The sequence below is a fragment of the Quercus robur genome, chromosome 2 (assembly GCF_932294415.1).
Source record: "Quercus robur chromosome 2, dhQueRobu3.1, whole genome shotgun sequence".
Lineage (NCBI taxonomy): Eukaryota > Viridiplantae > Streptophyta > Magnoliopsida > Fagales > Fagaceae > Quercus > Quercus robur.
In genome coordinates, this window is record NC_065535.1 from 15,033,172 (window position 1) to 15,055,701 (window position 22,530).

Genomic DNA, 22,530 nt, shown 5'->3' on the forward strand with positions numbered 1-22,530 from the left:
AACAACTTATCACTGAGCCCATGTCACTTCCAAATGAGGTTGGGCTGGCCGAGTATATTGCATTTTGCAATTCAGTTTTTTTTTTTTTTTTTTTTTTTTTAATCCCTCTCGAACTCCCTCTATAATATATGAGAAGGTGGTGTCTCAAATTTTTTGACCAACTATTCCACTTCATGCATGTGAGATACTTCAGAAATCTCATAAACTGATAGTGTGATGGATGGAATTTGGGATCTCTAGATTTATAACACGTCTTTCAAGTTCATTGAGCCCACCACCCAAGTGTCCCCGTATAGACTAATCTCTATAAGCTTTGAATGTCACACTTGCCTATCTTCAAACCTTATTAAGCTCTCTCTCTTTTCTTTTTAATTTATCATAATATTATTAATCTTTTTTAACATCCACTTTTCTATACATCCAGAAAATAATCCTATAGCTTAATTGAAAGTAGAGCTCAGCATGCCTCACTTCAATTATTTTGTAGAATGATTCAAGATTTTTATTAAAGAAGAAAGACTATGTCACTGATGGCATGAGAGATAACTCATGGTCAGTTCATAAGCTTTACCTTCTAGTGAAGCAAGAAGCTCCCAATGTCTTGTTTTTAATGGAAACAAGACTCACTGAGGAATCCCAAGGGTATTTGAACTGCTTAGGTATGCAAAATGCTTTGGCAGTAGGAAGAGATGGACTGTGGGAATAGGAAAAAATCTAGCCCTAATGTGAAATAATTAATGATTTATTGAGGTTACAAGTTTCTTGAAGCATCATATCGATGCTTTTTTTAGTTAATATATTTTGTATTAATTTCGTTTCTATAAAATTTTGATGGGAATGATAGTAGATCCAAAACAAATTTTTATTTTTATCCCCCACTTTCTTCTTTTTGAATTTTGTCAAATGGTTAAGAATAAAATGATCAATAACCTACCAACTTGTTATAGAGTGGATTAATTTGTACTAATAGTTCTAGTTTTTACTGTAATTACAAAACAAACATTTTCTATCATGAATGTTGTTGAAACTAGGTTTCACAATTAAAAAGAATATGATTTACCAAAGGACTGTTTGATTTTATACACTGATTTTCTAAAAAGAGCATTTTTTAAGCATGAATTATTTTCGGATTTAAAAAAGAACAACGAGTTTCATTTTAATAAATTATTGGTTAAACTACATTGAAAAACAGGTATTTTTTTATCTTTTATTTTGTTTATATTTTTTTAGCACTGAATGAATAGTTTTATTTTTCCATATATTAATTTAGTTTTGAATGTTGGTATTTCTTAAATTCTATTAAAAAAATTATTCATGAGTTGGCTCTCCAAAAGAAAATTCTTGTTTATTTATATTCCCATTCATGACAATTATTATACTACATCGCGCAACGTCTTTCTTCTCATATATACAAGCACGGAAAACCTTTGTCCAAATGAAATATAGAACAACCTAAATGAAAGTCCCTTATTTATACACACACCTACCACCTAGCAGGCACTGAAACTATTCGAGTATTGACAAACGAACTGCTGTTTTAGTCATCTGGTGTCTCTTCTCCCATCTCTTCTGCTTCTAAATCTTTCATCTTGTTCTTCTCTTCTGCCTCCAAATTTTACACATTGCTTGGATTGGTACCAATATCCTTGTCTTCAACATAAGCTGATACTTTGAAAATTTTCTGCTGAGCTCCTCCTGCGTCTGCTGTTAATGTCTTAATCGCACCGACCAAATCAATAGCATTGCTTTCTTCTTCTTTTTCTTCCACTCTATAATAAACCTTCAAAAAAAATAATAAAAGTTTTAGCAATTCACATACACAATCCCAAACAGGGCACAACAAATAATAGCTACAAGCTGGAGATTTGATTTCCAAATTACCGGTAATACATGACCAAAACCCCATAAAACTTGATAGCTCGAAATAAATTTTCAACATCAAATAAACACACTTTTTTCTCTTCTCTTTTCGCTGAATAAATACTTTTCTTAGAGAAACAAAGACAAAAAAAACAAAGCAAAGACCTTCCATCTCTTTACACCACTCTTAACACCAAGATTGGTAGATATGAGATAGGCACAGGCCCTGACAAGTATTTTGCAATCTGATAAAATCCTGATTTTTAAATCACCATATAATTTTCTTCTCTTTTCTCATGGCTAGAAGAAACGCACAATTTCCATCAGAAAAGAAGAAATGCACAATAATCATAAGTAGCAACACTAGGAATGACCAAAAGAGTCAACCATACCACACATGTGCGAGGCGGTGAGAGTACTTTGAAGGAGTTGGGGCGATTATTAAAATTCGTCTCAGGCACTCCCGGAATCCCTTCAGGGGATGTGAAATGGTCAGCTTCATGGCCCACCTGCTTAAGAGATAATCGTGTCATCAAGCGATCAATAGTAACTCCTATAAAGACACAATGTCAAAGAAATCTTCACCACCAAAGATAGGAGAGAGACAAATAGATCAATTAACATTTTCTTTTTCTCTTTTCCTTTGTCCGGGTGGATATATTAAGGGTTCCAAAGTAAACTGAGTTTCACAATATACGAAGGGGGTTCAGGAAGAGGGCCAGGAGAAATGCAGTTTTCAACACAAAGGTTAGTTGGTCAAGAATCCACAAAAATTAGAATTAATTTCCATAGAAAATAGTTTAATAAATTGGAATGCAGAAACAGTAAACCAACTGAGCAACTAGCACACAGGCCCATCAAGCAATGGAGCAGTTCCATTATGCTTAATTAGTCTCTTTTATAGCATTATAGAAACGCATGTGTGATTACGGTAAAAGCGGTTACTTACCCTTCCATGGCCACCAAATTCCAAAGCATCACTATCTAGTGCAACTCTATACTTCCCAGGCAAGTCGCACCCAACTTTGTACCTGTTTGTTCAAGAATAAATTAGTCACTTGGAATCTTTTGTTCAATACATAAATGAAAAAAAAAAAAATATATATATATATATATATAAAATATATATAAAATAAAAAAAAATAAGCGATGTTGCCAATATAGTCCAAGCCCTGAACAAAAAGCCTAGCATGCTGCGATTCACTCTATACAAAATTACATTTGCACTTGCACAGAAGACATAGACACCTAGCACAACTTAAAATAAAATTTAAAAAAAAAATACCCATCATATGCATTCTCTGGATGAAAATTGAACACGAAAATGAGATCTCCACGCTCAAAGACAATAACCTGAAACATGAAACAATCATGCAAAGTTCCAAATATATAGTGAAGGTTCAACTGAAATAATCAGGACTACAAAATCAACTACAAGAAATTTGAATGCTTTCTTATTTTTTCCTACTCATATGGAGTAAGAATTGAAGTGATTAGCATATTGTAAACAAACCAAGTTGAGCCAAGTATTAAAAGTTAATGATTGTACATTTATTTTTATTTCAAACACAAGTAGGGCTTGAGCTCATCAATAAACTAGATTACATGTTCAAGTTCAGTTCATTTTCTTATAGAATAAGCTCAAGCTTATTCACAAGCTACTTGATTAGCTTATTATTTTTCCATATATAGTAAACACAGTGACTAAAATTTTTAACCACTTCACAAATCCATGCTAATAATTAATGACTAATTTATAGTTGAAATTATATTATTTGAGTTAATTAGATAGAATGGTTTTCATTTATGTACTTTTAAAAATTAGATTCACCATTCTTGTATTGTTAAAACTTAAAAGTTATATATGATTTTTACTACAAAATGGAGTATTCTCATCCAATCTCAAGTTCGAATAAGTACAATATGTATACATATAAACCTATTTATATATACTTAAATTGAATCTTATACTCACAAGCTTGTTCTCGAACACATTATTATGTTTAAGCTCAGCTTTTTTAATGATCAAACCTAAATTTAGTTTTGGCTTAGCTCATTTGCTAAATAAACGAACATAAACAAGTTTTTTCTCAAGCCAAGCCCAAGCTGTTTTCATTTACAGCCCCTGCCACCACCTAAGTAAACAATAAATAAGATTAACCTTTCAGAATATGTTCTAAATCAGGGTTAAGAGCCCATATTAGACAGAATAATTAAAAGATTTCAAGCTGTTGCTGTTCCAGGTTTGGGGATGAGATTAAACTCTATAATGATTTAGTGTAAAACCTTTATTTACACTCCAATAAAATATTGTCAAATCAGATTTTTCAAATAGAAGAAAAGGGAGTACCACAAACAATCGCCAGATAATAGTGGTCTAAAATTCTTGCGGGCAGTAAGAATACACTGCCAAATAATGAGAAATACCCAGACTTAGATGAATTATTGCCAAAGAGTTTCACAGAAAGGACCAACGATAGGGGTTTGTGGTGAAAAAATGGGTCCTGCATGTGGCAGTACTGAGTCATGACTCTAAGGATGGGTTCATGACTCATTGCAAGTGGAACTTGTGCTTGAAGCAGTGTGTGGTGGGGTGCCAATAGTTGCTTGGCCTTTGTATGCCAAGCAAAAGATGAATAGCATGGTTTTGATGGTGGAAATGAAAGTAGCGTTAGCATTGAGGGAATCAGAACAAAAATTGGTCGGTGCTGCCAAGTTGGAAAAGAAAGTGAGGGAGTTAACGGACCAGAGAAGGGAGAGAGGTGAGAGAGAGTTTCAACCATCATAGATGATCTTGTGCAGCAATAAAAGAGGGTGGATCATCTCATGTTGGATTGGTCAAGTTGGCTCAGTCGTGGAAGCAAAACTGGCATGAGTTCACTTAGCTAATAACTTAGTCAGCATGCCTTGTTCTTCAGCCACCTTTTTTTTAACATGAACAAATTTGAGAATTTTATAGCAAATAGGTTTTTAAAAGGATTTTGATTGTGTGTTCTAGTCCCTATTCTCCTATTTGGGGAAAAAAAAAAACTAATGGAGCAATATAATATTGAAGGGTGTAAATAAGGGGATCAATAATCTTTATAGAGTTTAATCTCTTTAGGGACACGATGATTATCTTTTAGCCAAAACAATGATTGATATTTCTTTTATCTAATTAAATTAAACAAAAGGGTCTTTCTATTTGGATGTCAACTGTTTTCCTCGTTTAGTTCAATAATATGTGACCAAGAAACACACCTCTAATGACCACCTTAAAAACCAATGTGTTCTTTCCAAACAGAGCTCTTGTGTACCATGCACTCTAATTTACTTGCTCATATGAGAATTGTGAACCAATTATCCAATTCTAAAAGTAAAGTAAAAGAGCTATTGATCATCCAGGGGCATCTGTACCTTGTCTTCCTCATCTGTGCTGCTCACAATCTGTTTGGTCGATGCCAAGAACAAAAATTTATCATCGAGTAAATTCATAGCTCTGTCAAACGCATTCATGAACTGTACAACTCCCAAATACAGAAAAAGAAGATGTCAAAATGGTATCAAATGGAAGCAAAAACAGAAAATATATGCAACTATAAACAGGAATAGTTAGATAATAGGTTTCTTGTGCACTGTATGGAGGCAGAATATGCAGTTTCCACCATTACCTATGCCCACCATGGTCCCATGTCATAAGTTAATATGAAAATGAACAGAATCCTAACACCTAAGGCCTAATATGTTTTTAATCAAGTCAGTTAAAACATAATCTTGGTATGGACTATCAGCAGCTCAAATTTGGTGTGGATCTAAGAAGAATTGGAGTTCCATTAAGATAAAAATCTAAACATCCAATTTTGATTTCAATCCAGTAATATATAATATGTAAAAGGTTTGAAATTTATGTCTTATGCATATATGATTACCACACACACACACACATACATACCAACATTCATAACTCTTACATGATGGATCATTATCACAATGATCTACTGAACTAGAATTAGATCCAAGTGAAATCAAGTTATAAACATTTAATTTGAATTCTAATTAAATATGTGAATTGGCTCTTAATCGGGACAGACATGATTTGAACTTGGATCCTAAAATCACCCACTGACAACCCTAATCTTGAACTTCCTTAACATGTATCACATCAGACAGGCCACAATACCTCAACTTACAACCTAAGTGTTAAAGATGTGACCTAAAAATAATAGTTTGTCGGCAAGCGTTCCACTTATACACAAGGGAAATGGGTGGAAGTGAGGTGGGCCATAACAAAGCAGACAAACTTTGTAAAATTATATTAAATGGACTTGGGTATTGGTGTCAGCTATGGGAGTGTGATCAACTGTTTAATTAGCTTGTCTTTAGGGGATTTTCCTCCAGCCATTTTTGGAGTATCAGGTAGCAAGAAGTGGCAATACATTACCCAAACCCATCATCTTCCCTAACCAACCCAATATAAGTGGGTAACAGACCATTCATTTAAGGACTGGATTTCAATGGGTAATGAATCATTTAAATATGTATAGGGGCACCAATCAGGTATCCACGTTATGCCTTCCAAAACAAAACCCTCTTTCAAATCCCTTAATTCCACCCAACTCACCTCTCTAGTCTCTACTTCCCTCAAACCCCACCACCCAAAAACCTACCACCCCATCACCCACTTTCCCAAACACACCAATACCTCAATTCCTTGAAATCCTACCTCCTCTCACAACACAAACCCACCTTCACTAGTTCTACAGTCTCACCTCCATCTTTTCCCTCACCAATCTCATTCTTAAGGTTGGAAAATTCTCGTCCATCATTATTAACATTGATGAGAGACAAGGGTTTGGTCTTGGCTCACTTTATCGCCAAGTTACTAGCAACAAACATTCCTTTGGGATGGGGTGTTGAACATTGTGTATCAATTAGGGTCTATGTTTTAGAGGTTCTTGAGAGGGACCTTGCATTTTCCAAAGGGGGGAGAAGTGCTGTTTGGCCAGAGATATCGCATATCGGATCACCTCTAAGGCCATGGATGTTACGAATAATGTGTATGCTCTTTGCATGTGAGTTGTAGTTTATCAGAAATAAGAATAGTTGTATTGTGATTTATGTTGTACTATTAATATTGCATCTAGCAGTTTTCTTGAATATACTTTCTCTTACCTATCAAAAAAAAAATAGTTAGATGCCTTAAAAATGTTTAATTATGATTCAAAATTCTGCATGAATTGTGGTTGTTAAATGTTTTAGATGTAGTTATTGAATTTCAAGAAACTACCCATTAATATATGTCTTTTTTACTAGGATGCACAGGCACGGACACGAGTACAAGTATGGATACAATACAGCGACATGAGCAATTTTTGAAAAGTTATAACATGATATGGCAGATTGGACACCATTACAACACGGGTACAGCACCCCAAATGAAGTGTCCGTGCATCCTAGCTTTTTTTTTTTTTTTCCATTTTGTCTTTTTTTGTTCCTTTTTTGTTTTTTTTTTGGGGGGGGGGGGGGGAAGGGGTTGATATATTTTTCCTTTTTAAGAAATATTTATAATGAATTTATATAACTTATCTTCTTTCCAGAAATAATTGCAAAAATATCTAATATAAACACACACATGTATTGACTTATACATAATATGTTTGTGTAGTGATTATATATATATATATATATATATATATGGGTTAATGGACAGGTCAGGTCCTGTCCAAAATAAACAGGTTGAGTTGGGACAGGGATTGAATTAAATGGGTAAGTGAAAAATCGCACATCTAACCCATCAATGACTGGCCCATTTGCCACCACTATTGGTAGTCAGCCCATTTCCCACCCCTGTTGATAGCCATACCCTTTCCCATTTCATGCTGTATGGTAGTGTCAAGTGAAGGTCCAAACAACACAGAATTAAGAAATACATGACTAATAAAGAGGTGATCTCAAACCTTATATCTCAAGTGCTCTAATTCCACCAGGTCCCATTGGCGTCTGCATTTTTCATAGCTCCACCCATTGCCTTCTCTTGGGAAGTCTATCCACTCAGGATGGCCAAACTACACAAACATCAATGAAAAATAATTTCTAAATATAACAATGTTGGGTATACACATGGACAACTTAAAAAGATCTCCACTACTTGCTTATCCCATTGCATGTGTTGATGTTGAAGTTGAAGAAACAAACTAATCAACGTGGCATGAGGTGAAAATTTTGTGTCTTTTTAAGTATATGGAATCTTTGAGGACCATCCAAACTAAGCTCCAATCCAATACATAATATATCAGAAAATACCTAGGACTGGCTGCACACTGTTTCCATGCAGTAGTCAAGAGTACGGATCAATGTGCTTACCTCATTCCCCATGAAATTGAGGTAGCCCTCACCTCCTAATGCCATAGTTATAAAATGTATCATCTGCAAAAGATAAAGACAAAAACAAGAACAAATAAAAACAAAATCTCATCAAGACACAATATATTGGGAATGAGCTTTTCTCTGGATCCAATATATAAATTTGTGCCACAAGCATTGCATGAAACATAGATATTGTTAACATTTGGTTATCTGGAAAGGCTTCAAATGAGTTGTAAGAACTCATAGCTATGGACATAGCCAAAAACATTTATAAAAGGAAAGAAAGGAGTGAATTCAGAGGCTGTGGAGAGACTATCAACCAGTCGAGCTATTAAAGATACCACAAATAGAGAAAGCAGAGTCCACAAGCTGGTACAGAACAAACCTTGTGAAGCGCAATTCCTCGATCAATAGTAGGAGAAGCATCTGTTAAGCAAGACATGCCAGAATACATTTCTTTGTCCATTAGAAGAAAAGCTATAGTCTTGTCACCTACAATGGCCTGCATCATAAAAATGAAATGACAATGATGAAATGATAGTACAAACCACAATGACTGTGTCTGCTGCTGCCTTTCTTTGCTCTTGTTTTCCTTTGTGGAAATTCAGTTGTAACTAAATTGACATTTTCTTTTCAAGCAAAGCTGTATCCAGCATAAAGTAATTTACAAAATAACACACAACAAGAAAAGAAAAAGTGCATACCTGATCATGGCTTTCAGCATATGATATACACTTCTCAGTGTATCTTCTATTTGTCAAACCCCAGGAAATTTCCTTCATTGACCAATCTATATCAATTTTGTTCTTCAAGTAATCAATCCACTTGTCAGGAATGGCCATTGCAAGGCGGTAATCAAAACCAATTCCCCCCTCAAAGACAGGCCATCCAAGTCCAGGCATACCAGACACATCTTCAGCAATGACAGTTGCATCAGGCAAGATATTATGAATCAGAGAATTTGCTAGCATCAGATATAAAACAGCATCAGCATCTGTTGCCTCACTAAAATACTCGTCATAATTCCCTGTAAATGCCATGTTGACTCCGTGGTGATGATATAACATCGAAGTTACTCCATCAAAGCGAAAGCCATCAAATTTGAACTCTTCAAGCCACCACCTTAAGTTGGACAGAAGAAAGCGGAGAACTTCCCAATTAGCATAGTTGAACAGTCTGCTATCCCATAACTTGTGGTAACCTCGATCTCCAGTGTGGAAGTATGATTCTTGCGAGTTTTGGCCAACATCAAATCCATTGAGGCCATCAGTCACATTGTTACTTGCATGGCTGTGAACAACATCCATCAAGACCCGTAGACCCAAGCTATGGGCCTTATCAATTAAATATTTTAGGTCCTCTGGGGTCCCAGATCTACTGCTTACAGCAAAAAAGCTTGTGACATGATACCCAAATGATGCATAATAGGAATGCTCCATTACAGCCATCAACTGGACTGTGTTATAATTATTTGCTCGAATACGAGGCAAAATATCATCAGCAAACTCTCTGTATGAATTAATGCGGGGTTCTGAGCTACTCATTCCAACATGAGCTTCATATATTCGAGGGGCCTTGGGTTTTGGAGGACGGGGATACTTAAATTGATACCTAAATGATGAAGAAAAGGTCAACATTCTGCCTATTCTCATATGGTTAAAATTTGAAAAAAAGTACAATAGCTCCCTTATTTCAATGAAACTTTGCCAAGCAACAGTAGAAAGCTCCTTAAACATGGTGAAAGAGATTCTTATTTTTATTTTTATTTTTAAAAATTGATGCCTCATATAAATGTGAAATATTAAGATTTTAGGACATAAATATATGCAACAGATTTTTTTTCTTTTGTTCATGAGAGACAAAAGATTAAATTTATAAAAACCCAAGACTGTGCCTCAGAATGGTCAATCCTGAAGGCATTGGCTATTCACTTTATCCAAATTGGATTTGAGTAAAATATAAGTAGTTGGCACCTTTCTGATGAAGGTGGGTCCCAGTAGACACCATCATATGGTGCTCCAAAACTTGCAGGGTCAACAGTGGCATATTTAATCCAAGCAGGGATGCGATCAACCCAAACTCCATCACCATGCTTGAATCGAAACTTGACTCTTGAATTGTGAGGAATGGCTGGATTTTCACCAGAATCAGGAACTTTGATACTCCAAACACCAAATTGATTCCTTTCCATGTTGTGGTTGGCACCATTCCATCCATTAAAGTCCCCAATAAGTTGCGCCTCTCTATATTATAGACATGAATTACAAGAAACAATCAATTGCATACAATAGCTAGCAAATTTATATATTTTCATATTTCAAAACGTAAAAACTTACTGAGCAGCAGGGGCCCATTCACGGTACATGATGCCATCTTCTTCTCTGTTAAATCCGAATTTCAAATAACCTACAGAATGGAGGAAGCAATGAGGGGTTGTTTTACACTAAAAGGAAACTAGTAAGCAAATCTTAGAATTGGTTAAGTTATTGAGCATAGAGACACAAAAATCCACTAAAGAGTCCAATAGATAATCAATGAAAAAGAATCAGATGCACTCAACATATGAACTAAATATGCTCTACATCCCATGTGGAAAACCACTAGCAGTCTTACGAAATACAAAATGTTTACTTATTAACAACTTTCTATGTGGAAGCAGAAAAGAAAGAAAAAAGATAGCAATTTTCATATCTAATAAAAACTTATCACCTTGTGCAAATTCCTCAAGACCTCTTTCATATTTCTCAAAGAGTGCTTTCTGCTCAGCATATTTCCTCACTCTATATTTGAAGTGATCTTTATATTGTTCCAAGCCTGGATCACTGCCCAGGATACCAATATTGTCTGTGTCTTCCTCAGCGGATGTCATTGTCGAGCTGTCATCTGTTACAAGAGCAGAGATCGTGGAACTGTCTTGCACCTAGAGAAGAAAATGCACCAGATCACAGCTTATATACATGTAATATACTCACGAATAATACTTGGCAGGTAAAATATCTTAGCCTCCACATATAATGGAAAAAAGGCGAGGACCATCCACAAGCATCACGCTTATTTCACATAAGATAAATGCTTGGCCCTGATGCACGAAATCCATGTTAGATATATCAAACGTACCCTCCTGTATATTGAGATTCTTGGCGCAAAAAGGAAGGTTTGGTGCCCAAGGAATTTTTGAGACCCAGAGGTCACTCCAATTGGTATTTGTATGGCAAGGTGTTGCTTATTTCTTGTTGGCTGTGAAAATGATCAAAATAAGTGAACCATTGAAAATGTTTTTTTGAGCACATCCAAAGACATAGAGATGCAGGCACTTGCACAATGTAAAATACTAGTGAAGAAAGAAAGACATTGAGTTCCATAAGTATTAAGTGTCTAACAGATTGTGTTACATTGAGTTCCATGGTATTCATAATATTTAATGACAGGTTGTGTTACAGTTGGAACGGTCAGCAACTACGCCCTCTATACACCTGCACCTATTGTTAGGTATATCATAGTGAGAGATAAAAAGTATCTTCCGACACATAAAGAATGCTTTATCAGTTTCAATGTACTTCATTTATCTAACATATGCAGTTATATGCTTGATTATAACAAACCAAAAGAAAGTGTTCAGATAAGGGGAAAGCTGATTCTTAGATGGGCTGAAGACCCAAACCAGAACAATGGATGATTCTCATTCATTAATTGACGTAAACCAGAGACTAATCACAGTTGGCGACAAGTGGGCCCATAGCGGGGCAAATCGCTGGCCCACGACTTACTGAGCAGCAGGGGCCCATCAATTGCATACAATAGCTAGCAAATTTATAATTGTAAATATATACCAATTTAAGATTAATAGTAGATAATAACTAAAAGATGATATTCATAAATTAGAATCCAACCCACAAGTTTTTTTTTCTTTTAACATGTATTTACTTATGCCAGACGGTTATGTTCACAACTACCCCACTGTGTGCTGTTTGCAACCCCTGGGTCCAAAATGCAGAGCGCTACGCCTCACAATCTGTTTGCATAAATAGCAATAATGATTTTGGCACGCCCAGCAGAACATATGATTGTTATGGTCAACCTGTTGGTGCATGCCAAGCAAAGGTGAAAACAGAAGGATATATCACTGTTTCGGCCATGATTTCGGAAAATTTCGGCCGGTTTCGGCTGATTTCGGCCGGAATCTGCGCCGAATCGGCCGGTTCGTCTGATTTCGGCTAGAATCGGAGACGAATCGGCCTGAATCGTCTAATTTCGGCCAGAATCGGAGCCGAATCGGCCTGAATCGTCTGATTTCGGCCAGAATCGGAGCCGAATCGTCTGATTTCGGCCAGAATCGGAGCCGAATCGGCCGGTATCGGCGCGGGTCCGGTGCGGGTGCGGCAACCATTTTGCCGCGTCGGTGCTTCAGAGCAAATTTGGACAGATAGGCACTCACTAATACGATTTATCTAATTTTGCCATGAAAAACATGAATAGATTCTCATCCCAAAATAAACAAATTACAGCCAATAAGTACTATCATGACTAGCAAAAAATAATTCACATCAACAGTAACAAAACAAAACAACCCATTAATTGAATTCAGCCAAGGACCAAATACATAAAAACAAAGAAGCAACCCAATTGCAGAAAATGGATGCAGTTCTAGACAAGCTCCATCAAATGTGAGAAAGAGCACAGTTAGTCAAAGTGATCAAACACAAAGGCATCAATGCACAGTACATAAACACAAAAGTCTAATAAGCACCCATTTTTGCAAACTCCAAAAAAAACATGATTTGAACATACAAAGTGAGTAACCTTGCTTGAGGAAAGTGGTAAAGACCCAAGAGCTGGTGTGTGAAGTAAACCCAAAGAGCCCATCATCTTTCTTTCTTTCTTTCTTTCTTTCTTGAACTCTCTCTTTAGTGTTTAGCTCATGAATGCCACTCACTCTCTCAGTCTTATTAAAGATTTGCTAAAACTAATATCTTTGGAAATATTTTTATAATCTTCAATTATAGCTTGGTAGTCTCTATCAGAAAAATCTGAGCCGTTGGTCTGTTGGACCCACAATGACATGTCGTTTTGAGTGATCGGTGCCCTTGTCTTTTCCTTTCTTTTCTTTTCTTTTCTTTTCTTTTGCTTGTAGTTGTTGTTGTACGTCGCTTCAAGAAGAAAAGGAAGCCAACAAAAGCAAAGGATATGCTTCCCGTGGCAACGCGCTGGATTTTCGTGCCTGATAATAATTGATGATAATCGATTTTGCTTTGAAAATCCCGCGTCTATTTTATATGCCAAGTGTACGAAAAACAGCTACTGTAATGACGGCTGTGAACTGATTGCATTAGCCGATTGTGGAAAAAAGAAGTCTTCATATCGGACGCTTACGATTCGATCAAGATGGTTTTAGATCTAAAAAGTAGGAGATTCTAGTCTTTTGCCCTTAATTTTTTTTAAATTTAGTAATATGTCCCTATTTCGAAACTATATAGGGATATGCCCCTGTTTCGATACTCAATTACTTTAAAATCGAGTTATGTCGAATAAAACTAAAAAAAAAAAAAAAAAGCAAGGAACTCGATTTTAGGAAAGTCGAGTTCAAAAACACCATTATAGTGCTTTAAAACGTCATAATAGGGTTTAAAAACGCCACTATAGAGTCCCTTGAACCTAGTATGGGGACTTATAAAAAATTTTACAGGAAAACGCCGCTATAGGGCTCTAAAACGTCACTATAGGGCTTAAAAACGTTACTATATGGCCTAAAAATGCCACTATAGGCACCCAGAATAGGGCGATTACACTTAGAAAAAAATTTGCAAGAAAACGCCGCTATAGAGCCTTAAAACGTTACTATAGAGCTTAAAAACGCCACTATAGGGCACCCTGAATATGAGCCAATCACACTTATAAAAAAATTTGCAGGAAAACGCCGCTATAAGGCTTTAAAACGTCACTATAGGACTTAAAAACGCCACTATAGGGCTCCCTGAATATGGGGCAATTACACTTATAAAAAAAATTTTTGCATGGGACTCTATTTCCTGAAACTCAAGTTCCATGGAAATTTTTTTTTTTTAAATATTTTTTTAAGTTTGATCGGGCATAAATCAATTTTCTACAAATCAAGTATTTAATTGAACTCGATTTTAGGGTAATCGAGTATCAAAATAAGGGCACGCTCCTATATAGTTTGCAAACAGGGGCATATTGCAAATTTTTTTTTTAAATTAAGGGTAAAATGCCAGAATCTCCCTAAAAAATATGATAAATTGGGCCGAGCTACGAAAAAACAAAAAAGAAAGGCTCTTCTCTAATTCCAGGAAGGGAAAAGAGACTCATTAGCTTTAATATTTGAACCATGTAGCTAAATAGTCTCATTTTTTTTTAAATTGACATTTTGTTTGAAACTCAACATTAGCAATATTAAATTTTATGTGTATTTTGTCACTTTAAATTTTTTAAAAATTTTACACAAAATATCAAGTTTCATTTTAAAATATGCATGAAACTCGATATTGATAATATCAAGTTCTAGGCAGAACTCAACATTAGTAATATCAAGTTCCAAAATAAGAATATATTGTTACATGGTTCAAAAATTAAGGCTAAGTGGCCATTTTCTCAATTCTAGACTGATCAATTTGAGCTCATTCCACCTCAATAAAAAATAAAAAATAAAAAACCCAAGGCTACATTATAGATTTCACCTTCTAACACCAACCAAAATCCAATTCAATCTTTTATTTAAGAATGAATAAGACTAAAGTGGACAGCATAGACCAAAGTTGACCGAATAGAACTAAAGTGAACCAAATCGGACCTAACAGAACCAAAGTAGACAAATTGGACCTAACAAAACCAAAGTAGAAAAATTGGACCAAAGTGGACAATATAGGACCAAAGTGGACAATATAGGACCAAAGTGAACTAAAGTGGACCGAATGAACCAATGTGGACTGAATTGGACCAAAGTACACAATAGAAATTTAAGAGAAACGTTTGTAGTGGTAAAATTTGATTTAAAAATCAAATAAATAAAATAATGATGTTGTGAAGCTTTCAAAGTGAGGTAGCAAATATAGATATAGAATATATGTGATATTAAGTTTTATTTATTAATTCTTATTTAACATGCAATTCATGCATCATAAATAAATATAGGACATTCAATATTTAACACTTTGTTGTCAAACTGAACTTCGATGTATTTGGCATTACAAAAAAGGTTGCACACAATTATTATTGTAGTTCAATTTTTGGTTTGATTGCATGGGCTCTATGCATATTTGGCATGCGAAGATTGGATGATATTCTTGTACTTGGTCATGGTATGTTTCTTCTATATGTCTCATTGATGTTTCCACAACAGGTTTACCATGGCTTGAAAGTTGAAACTATAACTACAATGTTGTTTGATTTTTCTATAAGGGTTCATGCTACTTATATAGATGTATGGGTTGAGCTTAGCCTAGTTCTTCTAATCATATATGATTTTTCAGAGAGTAAGTCAACTACACATCCTTTACTGTGAATAAATTTGTGTTGCATACAAACATGCTTTGGAAGCAAATCAAAAACTTGCATGCCACTCTAAGAAAAACAAATCCTAAAGGGTGCACATAGTTATTATTGTAGGTCAACTTTTGGTTTGATTGCATGGGCTCTATGCATATTTGGCATGCGAAGACTGGATGATATTCTTGTACTTGGTCATGGTGTGTTTCTTCTATATGTCTCCTTGATGTTTCCACAACAGGTTTCCCATGGCTTGAAAGTTGAAACTATAACTACAATGTTGTTTGATTTTTCTATAAGGGTTCATGCTTCTTATATAGATGTATGGGTCAAGCTTAGCCTAGCTCTTCTAATCATATATGATTTTTCAGAGAGTAAGTCGACTACACATCCTTTACTGTGAATAAATTTGTGTTGCATACAAACATGCCTTGGAAGCAAGTCAAAAACTTGCACGCCACTCTAAGAAAAACAAATCCTAATGGGAGCTTGCAATGCAAGCTACATATTAGGTATTAAAAGGAATGATCAACATTTGATTAGTTTTTTCAAATAAATAAAGAATTAAAAAAAATAAAAAGTTATGTGAAAATTGTGAGACAACCAAAGTTTATGTGGCATAGAGAAGAGGGACAAAATTGGCAAATGCCCTTTTCGGGAAAAAAAAGCAGCATTATGCCTCTTTTCCCAAGCTAATTAGGGAAATGCCCTTCTTTTGAAATTCAATTTTCTCAAAAATCAAGTTAATCCCTATAGTGGCATTTTTAAGAAGCTTATAGTGACGTTTTAAGGACCTATAGTAGCGTTTTGAAACTCGAGCTCCTTGAACTCAAGTTATAGGTAAAAAAAAAAAAAAAAAAAAAAAAAATTGCATGTAACTCAATTTCATGGAGATCGAGTTTCAAAACGCCACTATAAATCCTTAAAACGTCACTATAAGCTCCTTAAAACGCCACTATAGGGCTCTAAATTTTTTTTTTTTTTTAATAACTCGATTTTGAGAAAATCAAGTTTCAAAAGAAGGGCATTTTCCTAATTAGTTTGGGAATAATGGCAAAATGCTGGATTTTTTTTTTTTTTGAAAGGGGCATTTGCCCATTTTCTCCTAGAGAAGAGTCTAAAAAAAAGTCAAACGTTATGAGCTATTATATACTATATAGATTATGCTTTCTTTTAAAGCTTAATTATACTATCAGTCCTTCAAGTTTGACAAATATCCATGAAATTTATAGCGATGGCTCTAGATCGATCCAAATCCCACTAGAGAATTCATATTTGGTGAACCTTTCTTGAATGCCCTCAGGATATCAAAAAGCAAGTCTACAACATATTCTTATTCTTTTCAATCAAAACATTTTAATAGACGTAGAGAATTTTGAACATATTAAATTAGGGTGGTTGAACCAATCAAGTGATGCTATATCATTATCTATTCAACACCCCAATTGGCTAATTGCACACAATCTTTCTTCCTTCTTCTTTCCAGTCAAATGCTCAATAAAATTGATACATTTTGGAAGAATGATTGTATACAAATAGGTTGTCAAAATACTATATATATACACAAAAAGTTGTCAAAATGATGATGATGTGACATTACTTCATTGATTTACAAATGCAAATAAACTTGATCCAAATTATAAGGAGGTTTATTATAACTTTTTAAAAGTCAGGAAGGTAAGGTGTAAATAACCTAATCCCTGGATATTCATAAAAATTAACCTTAACAAATCAAAGAGCATAATATCAAGTATCAACACACATAGAATAAAATAGAAGAACTAAAACTGAGTATTAATTACAAAACATATACTAATCAAACTAATAGTTTTACGAAATGGAAAGTGGAAACCATTATTGTTAAGAAAGATAGAATTTTCATTAGTAATCTAATTGTTAAGCGTCAAATAAGTGTTGTCCATTAAGATATATCACCCGTATAATATTAGGTGTCACATTGTCACTTGATTACTAATGAAAATAGACAGCAAGAGGAATATGAAAATAGAATCAAACATAAAGGGCCAAATTATAAATATTAAAACATAATGGTCCAAATGAAAACAATCCCAAACTTTATGTACTTTAGTCTACATATTAACTAGAAACAGTACGGAAACAAAGAACAATTGAACAGTCAAAATCAGTAACTGGAGCAAGAGTTGGTGGGGTAACAAAAATCACAAATTATGTTTTTTTTTTTTTGGGAGAAACCACAAATTGTGTTTGTTGGGCACATCCAGGCACGGTGAGGATATCTGCAAAGCCATTAATTTCTATGTAAACATGATGGACACTGAAATATTCTAGTTTTTGCATTAGCCACCAGCACTCAACCAAAATCAAATTCAAAAAGGCATTAGAAACAATGTTTAATTTCAAAAGTAGAACCACTACTACTAGAGAGATTCTAGCTCAATTTTAAGGTGAGTAATGCCCATATCAACTGCTAGGGTGTAACAATCCTTACACAAAGATGAGTATCGGTAGCATACTCACAACAGAGGTCGTTCATCAAATGCAATTTCACAAGTCTGAGAGCTCTTTGGGAACTTCTTTACTATCTTGCTTACTGCTAGCTTGCGAACACGAAGCTTCCTCTATGGTTCTAGACGCTATTAACGATGATATTTACTGTCTTTAACACTCTTGCCACCTTTAGGATTTGTCTAACAAGTTGCATTTCGTCCTTATTCCCTAAAAATCCTATATAATGACAAGTTGTTAGGTGTGATAACAAACATTCAGGGACATCCAGTGACTCATCCCAAGAATTGTCAGGTACTGATTCTCCATAGGAATAATCTGTGTGAGATTCAAAGGCAAGTATTTGAAGCTTTGGGGCCTGGCCAAGCAAGAGTCTAATTGCATGCTACTAAAAAAAAAGACAATTATAAAACTTCAAGGAGGACAAACCAAGAAACATGGGAAGTTCATCATCACCAGAAGCATGGCAGAGAATCTGCAAGCACCTCATAACAATCACAAAGTCGCAACATATTCATAACAATATTATTGTTAAGTATTTTCCCTAGGAAAAACGTAACATAGCCTTAATTACCTTTGTGGTTTCTGTGAACAAACCCAGGGATTTAATGTGAGCGAAAGGTCGAATCAAGTCCCGCACCCTCTTTGCATAATCTTCAATGCTAACACCATCAACTATCCGAACCACAAGGACTAGCTCAACCAAGTCGGGGAGGCTTTCCAATACAAAGTGACCCTCGAAAGTAAAGCACTCGAGAGATGGGGTGTTTATGTAGACTTTGAATGATGATGAAGACTCAAAATAATTAATGCAACATAACTGCAATCTTTTGAGGGTGGGTACTTGTATAGTGATGTTGAAATTGCCTTGAAACACATGCACATGCACTTTGACTAACTGTGCTCTTTCTCCATCAAACGTGAGAAAGAGCATAGTTAGTCAAAGTGATCAAACACAAAGGCATCAATGCACAGTACATAAACACAAAAGTCTAAGCACCCATTTTTGCAAACTCCAAAAAAACACGATTTGAATATACAATGTGAGTAACCTTGCTTGAGGAAAGTGGTGAAGACCCAAGAGCTGGTGTGTGAAGAAAACCCAAAGAGCCCATCATCTTTCTTTCTTTCTCAAACTCTCTCTTTAGTGTTTAGCTCATCAATGCCACTCACTCTCTTACTGTCTCAGTCTTATTAAAGCTTTGCTAAAACTAAGATCTTTGAAATTGTTTTTATAATCCTCAATCATAGCTTGGTAGTCTCTATCAGAAAAATCTGAGCCGTTGGTCTGTTGGACCCACAATGACATGTCGTTTTGTGTGATCGCTACCCTTTTCTTTTCTTTTCTTTGCTTGTAGTTGTCATATGTCGCTTCAAGGAGAGAAGGAAGCCAACAAAAGCAAAGGATATGCTTCGCGTGGCAACGCGCTGGATTGTCATGTGTGATACTCCCTCTGTCCTATTTTGTTTGTTCTATTTGAAAAGTCAAATTTTTTAAGGGAACATTATTTATTGTCTTGTTTATCTTTAAAAAATGTATAAATTTTCAAAACTACCCTTAAATAAATTTATCAAAAAATTGAATTATTAATAAAATAGGGGTATAATAGGAAAATTAGTAAATTAATGACTTTTATTTTTAGAAACAGGATAATATTTTTGGACATCCCAAAATGGAATAGAGAACAAACAAAATGGGACGGAGGGAGTAATAATTAATGACAATCGATTATGCTTTGAAAAATCCCACGTCTATTTGATATGCCAAGTGAACGAAAAACTGCTATTGTAATGAGACAGTTGTGAATTGATTGCATTAGCTAATTGTGGAAAAAAAAAGTATTCATATCGGACGCTTACGATTTGATCAAGATGGTTTTAGATCTAAAAAATATGATAAATTGGGCCAAGCTACGAAAAAAGAAAGGATCTTCTCTAATTCTAGACGGAAAAAGAGACTCTTTAGCTTCTTTTTTTCTTTTGGTTTCCCACTGTGTTTCGCTAGCCCATGGAGTTTTTTTAAAGTGTTGGTGCCTGAACTTAAACTATGGAGCTCTTAGTCCAATCCAAGACAGCCACTTTGAGACCGAGTGCCCAACTACTGGACTAACCCCACTAGGTTGACTTTTTAGCTTTAATATTTGAACCATGTAGCTAAAAAGCCTCATTTTCAAACTATATAGCAAAATATTTTTATTTTTGAACTTGACATCGTTGATGTTGAGTTTTGTTTGGAACTCAACATTAGCAATGTCAAGTTCTATACATATTTTGTCAATTAAAATTTTTTGAAAATTTTACGCAAAATATCAAGTTCCATTTAAAAATATGCATAAAACTCGACATTGATAATATAGAGTTCTAGGCAGAACTCAATATTAGTAATATCAAGTTCCAAAATAAGGATATTTTGTTACATAGTTTGATAAAAGGGGTTGTTTGGCTACATGGTTTAAAAATTAAGGCTAAATGGCCATTTTCTAAATTCTAGACCATTCAATTTGAGCTCATTCCACCTCAATAAAAAAAACCTAAGGCTACATTATAGATTGCACCTTCTAACTTTGACCAAAATCCAATTCAATCTTTTATTTTAGACTGAATAAGACCGCAGTGGACAGCATGGACCAAAGTTGATCAAATAGAACTAAAGTAAACCAAATTAGACCAAAGTGGACAATATAGGACCGAAGTGAACTAAAGTGGACCGAATGAACCAATGTGGACCGAATTGGACCAAAGTACACAATAGAAATATAAGAGAAACGTTTGTAGTGGTAAAATTTGGTTTAAAAATCAAATAAATAAAATAATGATGTTGTGAAGCTTTCAAAGTGAGGTAGGAAATATAGATATAGAATATATGTGATATTAAGTTTTATTTATTAATTCTTATTTAACATGCAATTCATGCATCATAAATAAATAAAGGACATTCAATATTTTACACTTTGTTGTCAATCTGAACTTCGATGTATTTGGCATTACAAAAAAGGGTGCACACAGTTATTATTGTAGTTCAATTTTTGGTTTGATTGCATGGACTCTATGCATATTTGGCATGCAAAGATTGGATGATATTCTTGTACTTGGTCATGGTGTGTTTCTTCTATATGTCTCATTGATGTTTCCACAACGGGTTTCCCATGGCTTGAAAGTTGAAACTATAACTACAATGTTGTTTGATTTTTCTATAAGGGTTCATGCTTCTTATATAGATGTATGGGTCGAGTTTAGCCTAGTTCTTCTAATCATATATGATTTTTCAGAGAGTAAGTCGACTACACATCATTTACTGTGAATAAATTTGTGTTGCATACAAACATGCTTTGGAAGCAAGTCAAAGACTTGCATGCCACTTTAAGAAAAACAAATCCTAATGGGAGCTTGAATACAAGCTACATATCTATATATTACCAAAAGTTAAAGTGTAGTGTTTAATGTTGCTGCTCTCACGTTATGCCACATTAGCTGTCACGTCATTTTTTAAAAAAAATAATAATATTTTTCCTTCAATTTTAAAATGGTTTTTACAATTTTCAACCCTATAAATCCCAATCCTATAAATGCAGCCCACAACTTATGTATTTACTTCCATTATTACCCTATAATCAATTTGTATAATTAATCCAACCCACCTCTTATTTATTTAGTTCCACTATCAAGCCCAACCTAAAGCATTTTCAGTTCAGTTTTAAGGAAAAAGAAATTAAAAATAAAAAACGTTCAAGTCGGTTTAAAGGAAAAAAAAAAAAAAAGCTTTTAGGGTTTTGCGCGACCAAACAGAAACGTGAGCAGACAATGAGTTTGAAGATTTTAACGTAGAGGGAAGCTTAAAGGGAGGGAAAAAAAAACGTAGTAGCCTTTAGGTATTGCACGAGAAAACAGAATTTGAAAGCTACTCACCTTCCTACTCTACCGTTTCACAGTAACGGCTGCCTATCTGATTTCCTTCCTCCCTTTATTCCTTTCCACACGAAGTATAAATACTAACAGAACTTGCCTGCTTTGGTTGAGGTATCTCTACATCTCCATTCTTTTTTTTTTTTTTTTTGGTGCAAAACTTTTATGCTCTGTTTATATTAATATGAGACCTTTTTTTTTTTTTTTTTTTTTTTTTTCGTTTGTTTGTGTTTGTGTTTATATAAGACGAGCATCCTTAGCATGCCATTGATGTGTTTGTGAGATTGTTTGAATGTCGTTTCAATAGTGCTATAATTTTATAGCAAAAAAAAACTATTTTATTTTACTTTGATTTATTTGGAAATATGCCAGGTCTCATTTTTTAATGTGTTGTGCCTTATTGGAAGAATGTAAGGCTCTGAAGTAGTGAAGTAT

General features: G+C 34.7%; 2 protein-coding genes and 1 long non-coding RNA gene across 7 annotated transcripts in view; all 3 read right to left on the reverse strand.

The window, feature by feature from the left end:
- LOC126712557 (probable glutathione S-transferase) overlaps positions 1–22,530 on the reverse strand; it is an 85,211-nt gene that overhangs the window by 2,179 nt on the left and 60,502 nt on the right. The window lies entirely within an intron of this gene.
- Positions 1,320–19,349, reverse strand: LOC126712554 (1,4-alpha-glucan-branching enzyme 1, chloroplastic/amyloplastic-like). Of its 3 annotated transcripts, none has more exons than XM_050411917.1 (14): positions 19,245–19,349; positions 11,323–11,442; positions 10,915–11,125; positions 10,542–10,611; positions 10,179–10,448; positions 8,910–9,816; positions 8,591–8,707; positions 8,203–8,265; positions 7,797–7,904; positions 5,257–5,358; positions 3,146–3,213; positions 2,810–2,891; positions 2,253–2,369; positions 1,320–1,780 (listed from the first exon to the last, which is right to left on the reverse strand). In XM_050411917.1, the coding sequence occupies exons 1-14, from the start codon at positions 19,308–19,310 to the stop codon at positions 1,616–1,618; spliced, it is 2,466 nt and encodes an 821-aa protein (XP_050267874.1). In that variant the 5' UTR covers positions 19,311–19,349; the 3' UTR covers positions 1,320–1,615. The 3 variants fall into 3 exon arrangements, with proteins under 3 accessions (XP_050267874.1, XP_050267873.1, XP_050267872.1); XM_050411916.1 differs by lacking the exon at positions 19,245–19,349 and adding an exon at positions 13,006–13,175; XM_050411915.1 differs by lacking the exon at positions 19,245–19,349 and adding an exon at positions 12,994–13,156.
- LOC126712559 (uncharacterized) lies at positions 18,016–18,923 on the reverse strand. Its single transcript, XR_007651129.1, has 2 exons — positions 18,767–18,923; positions 18,016–18,667 (listed from the first exon to the last, which is right to left on the reverse strand). It is a non-coding gene; the product is annotated as an uncharacterized LOC126712559 (long non-coding RNA).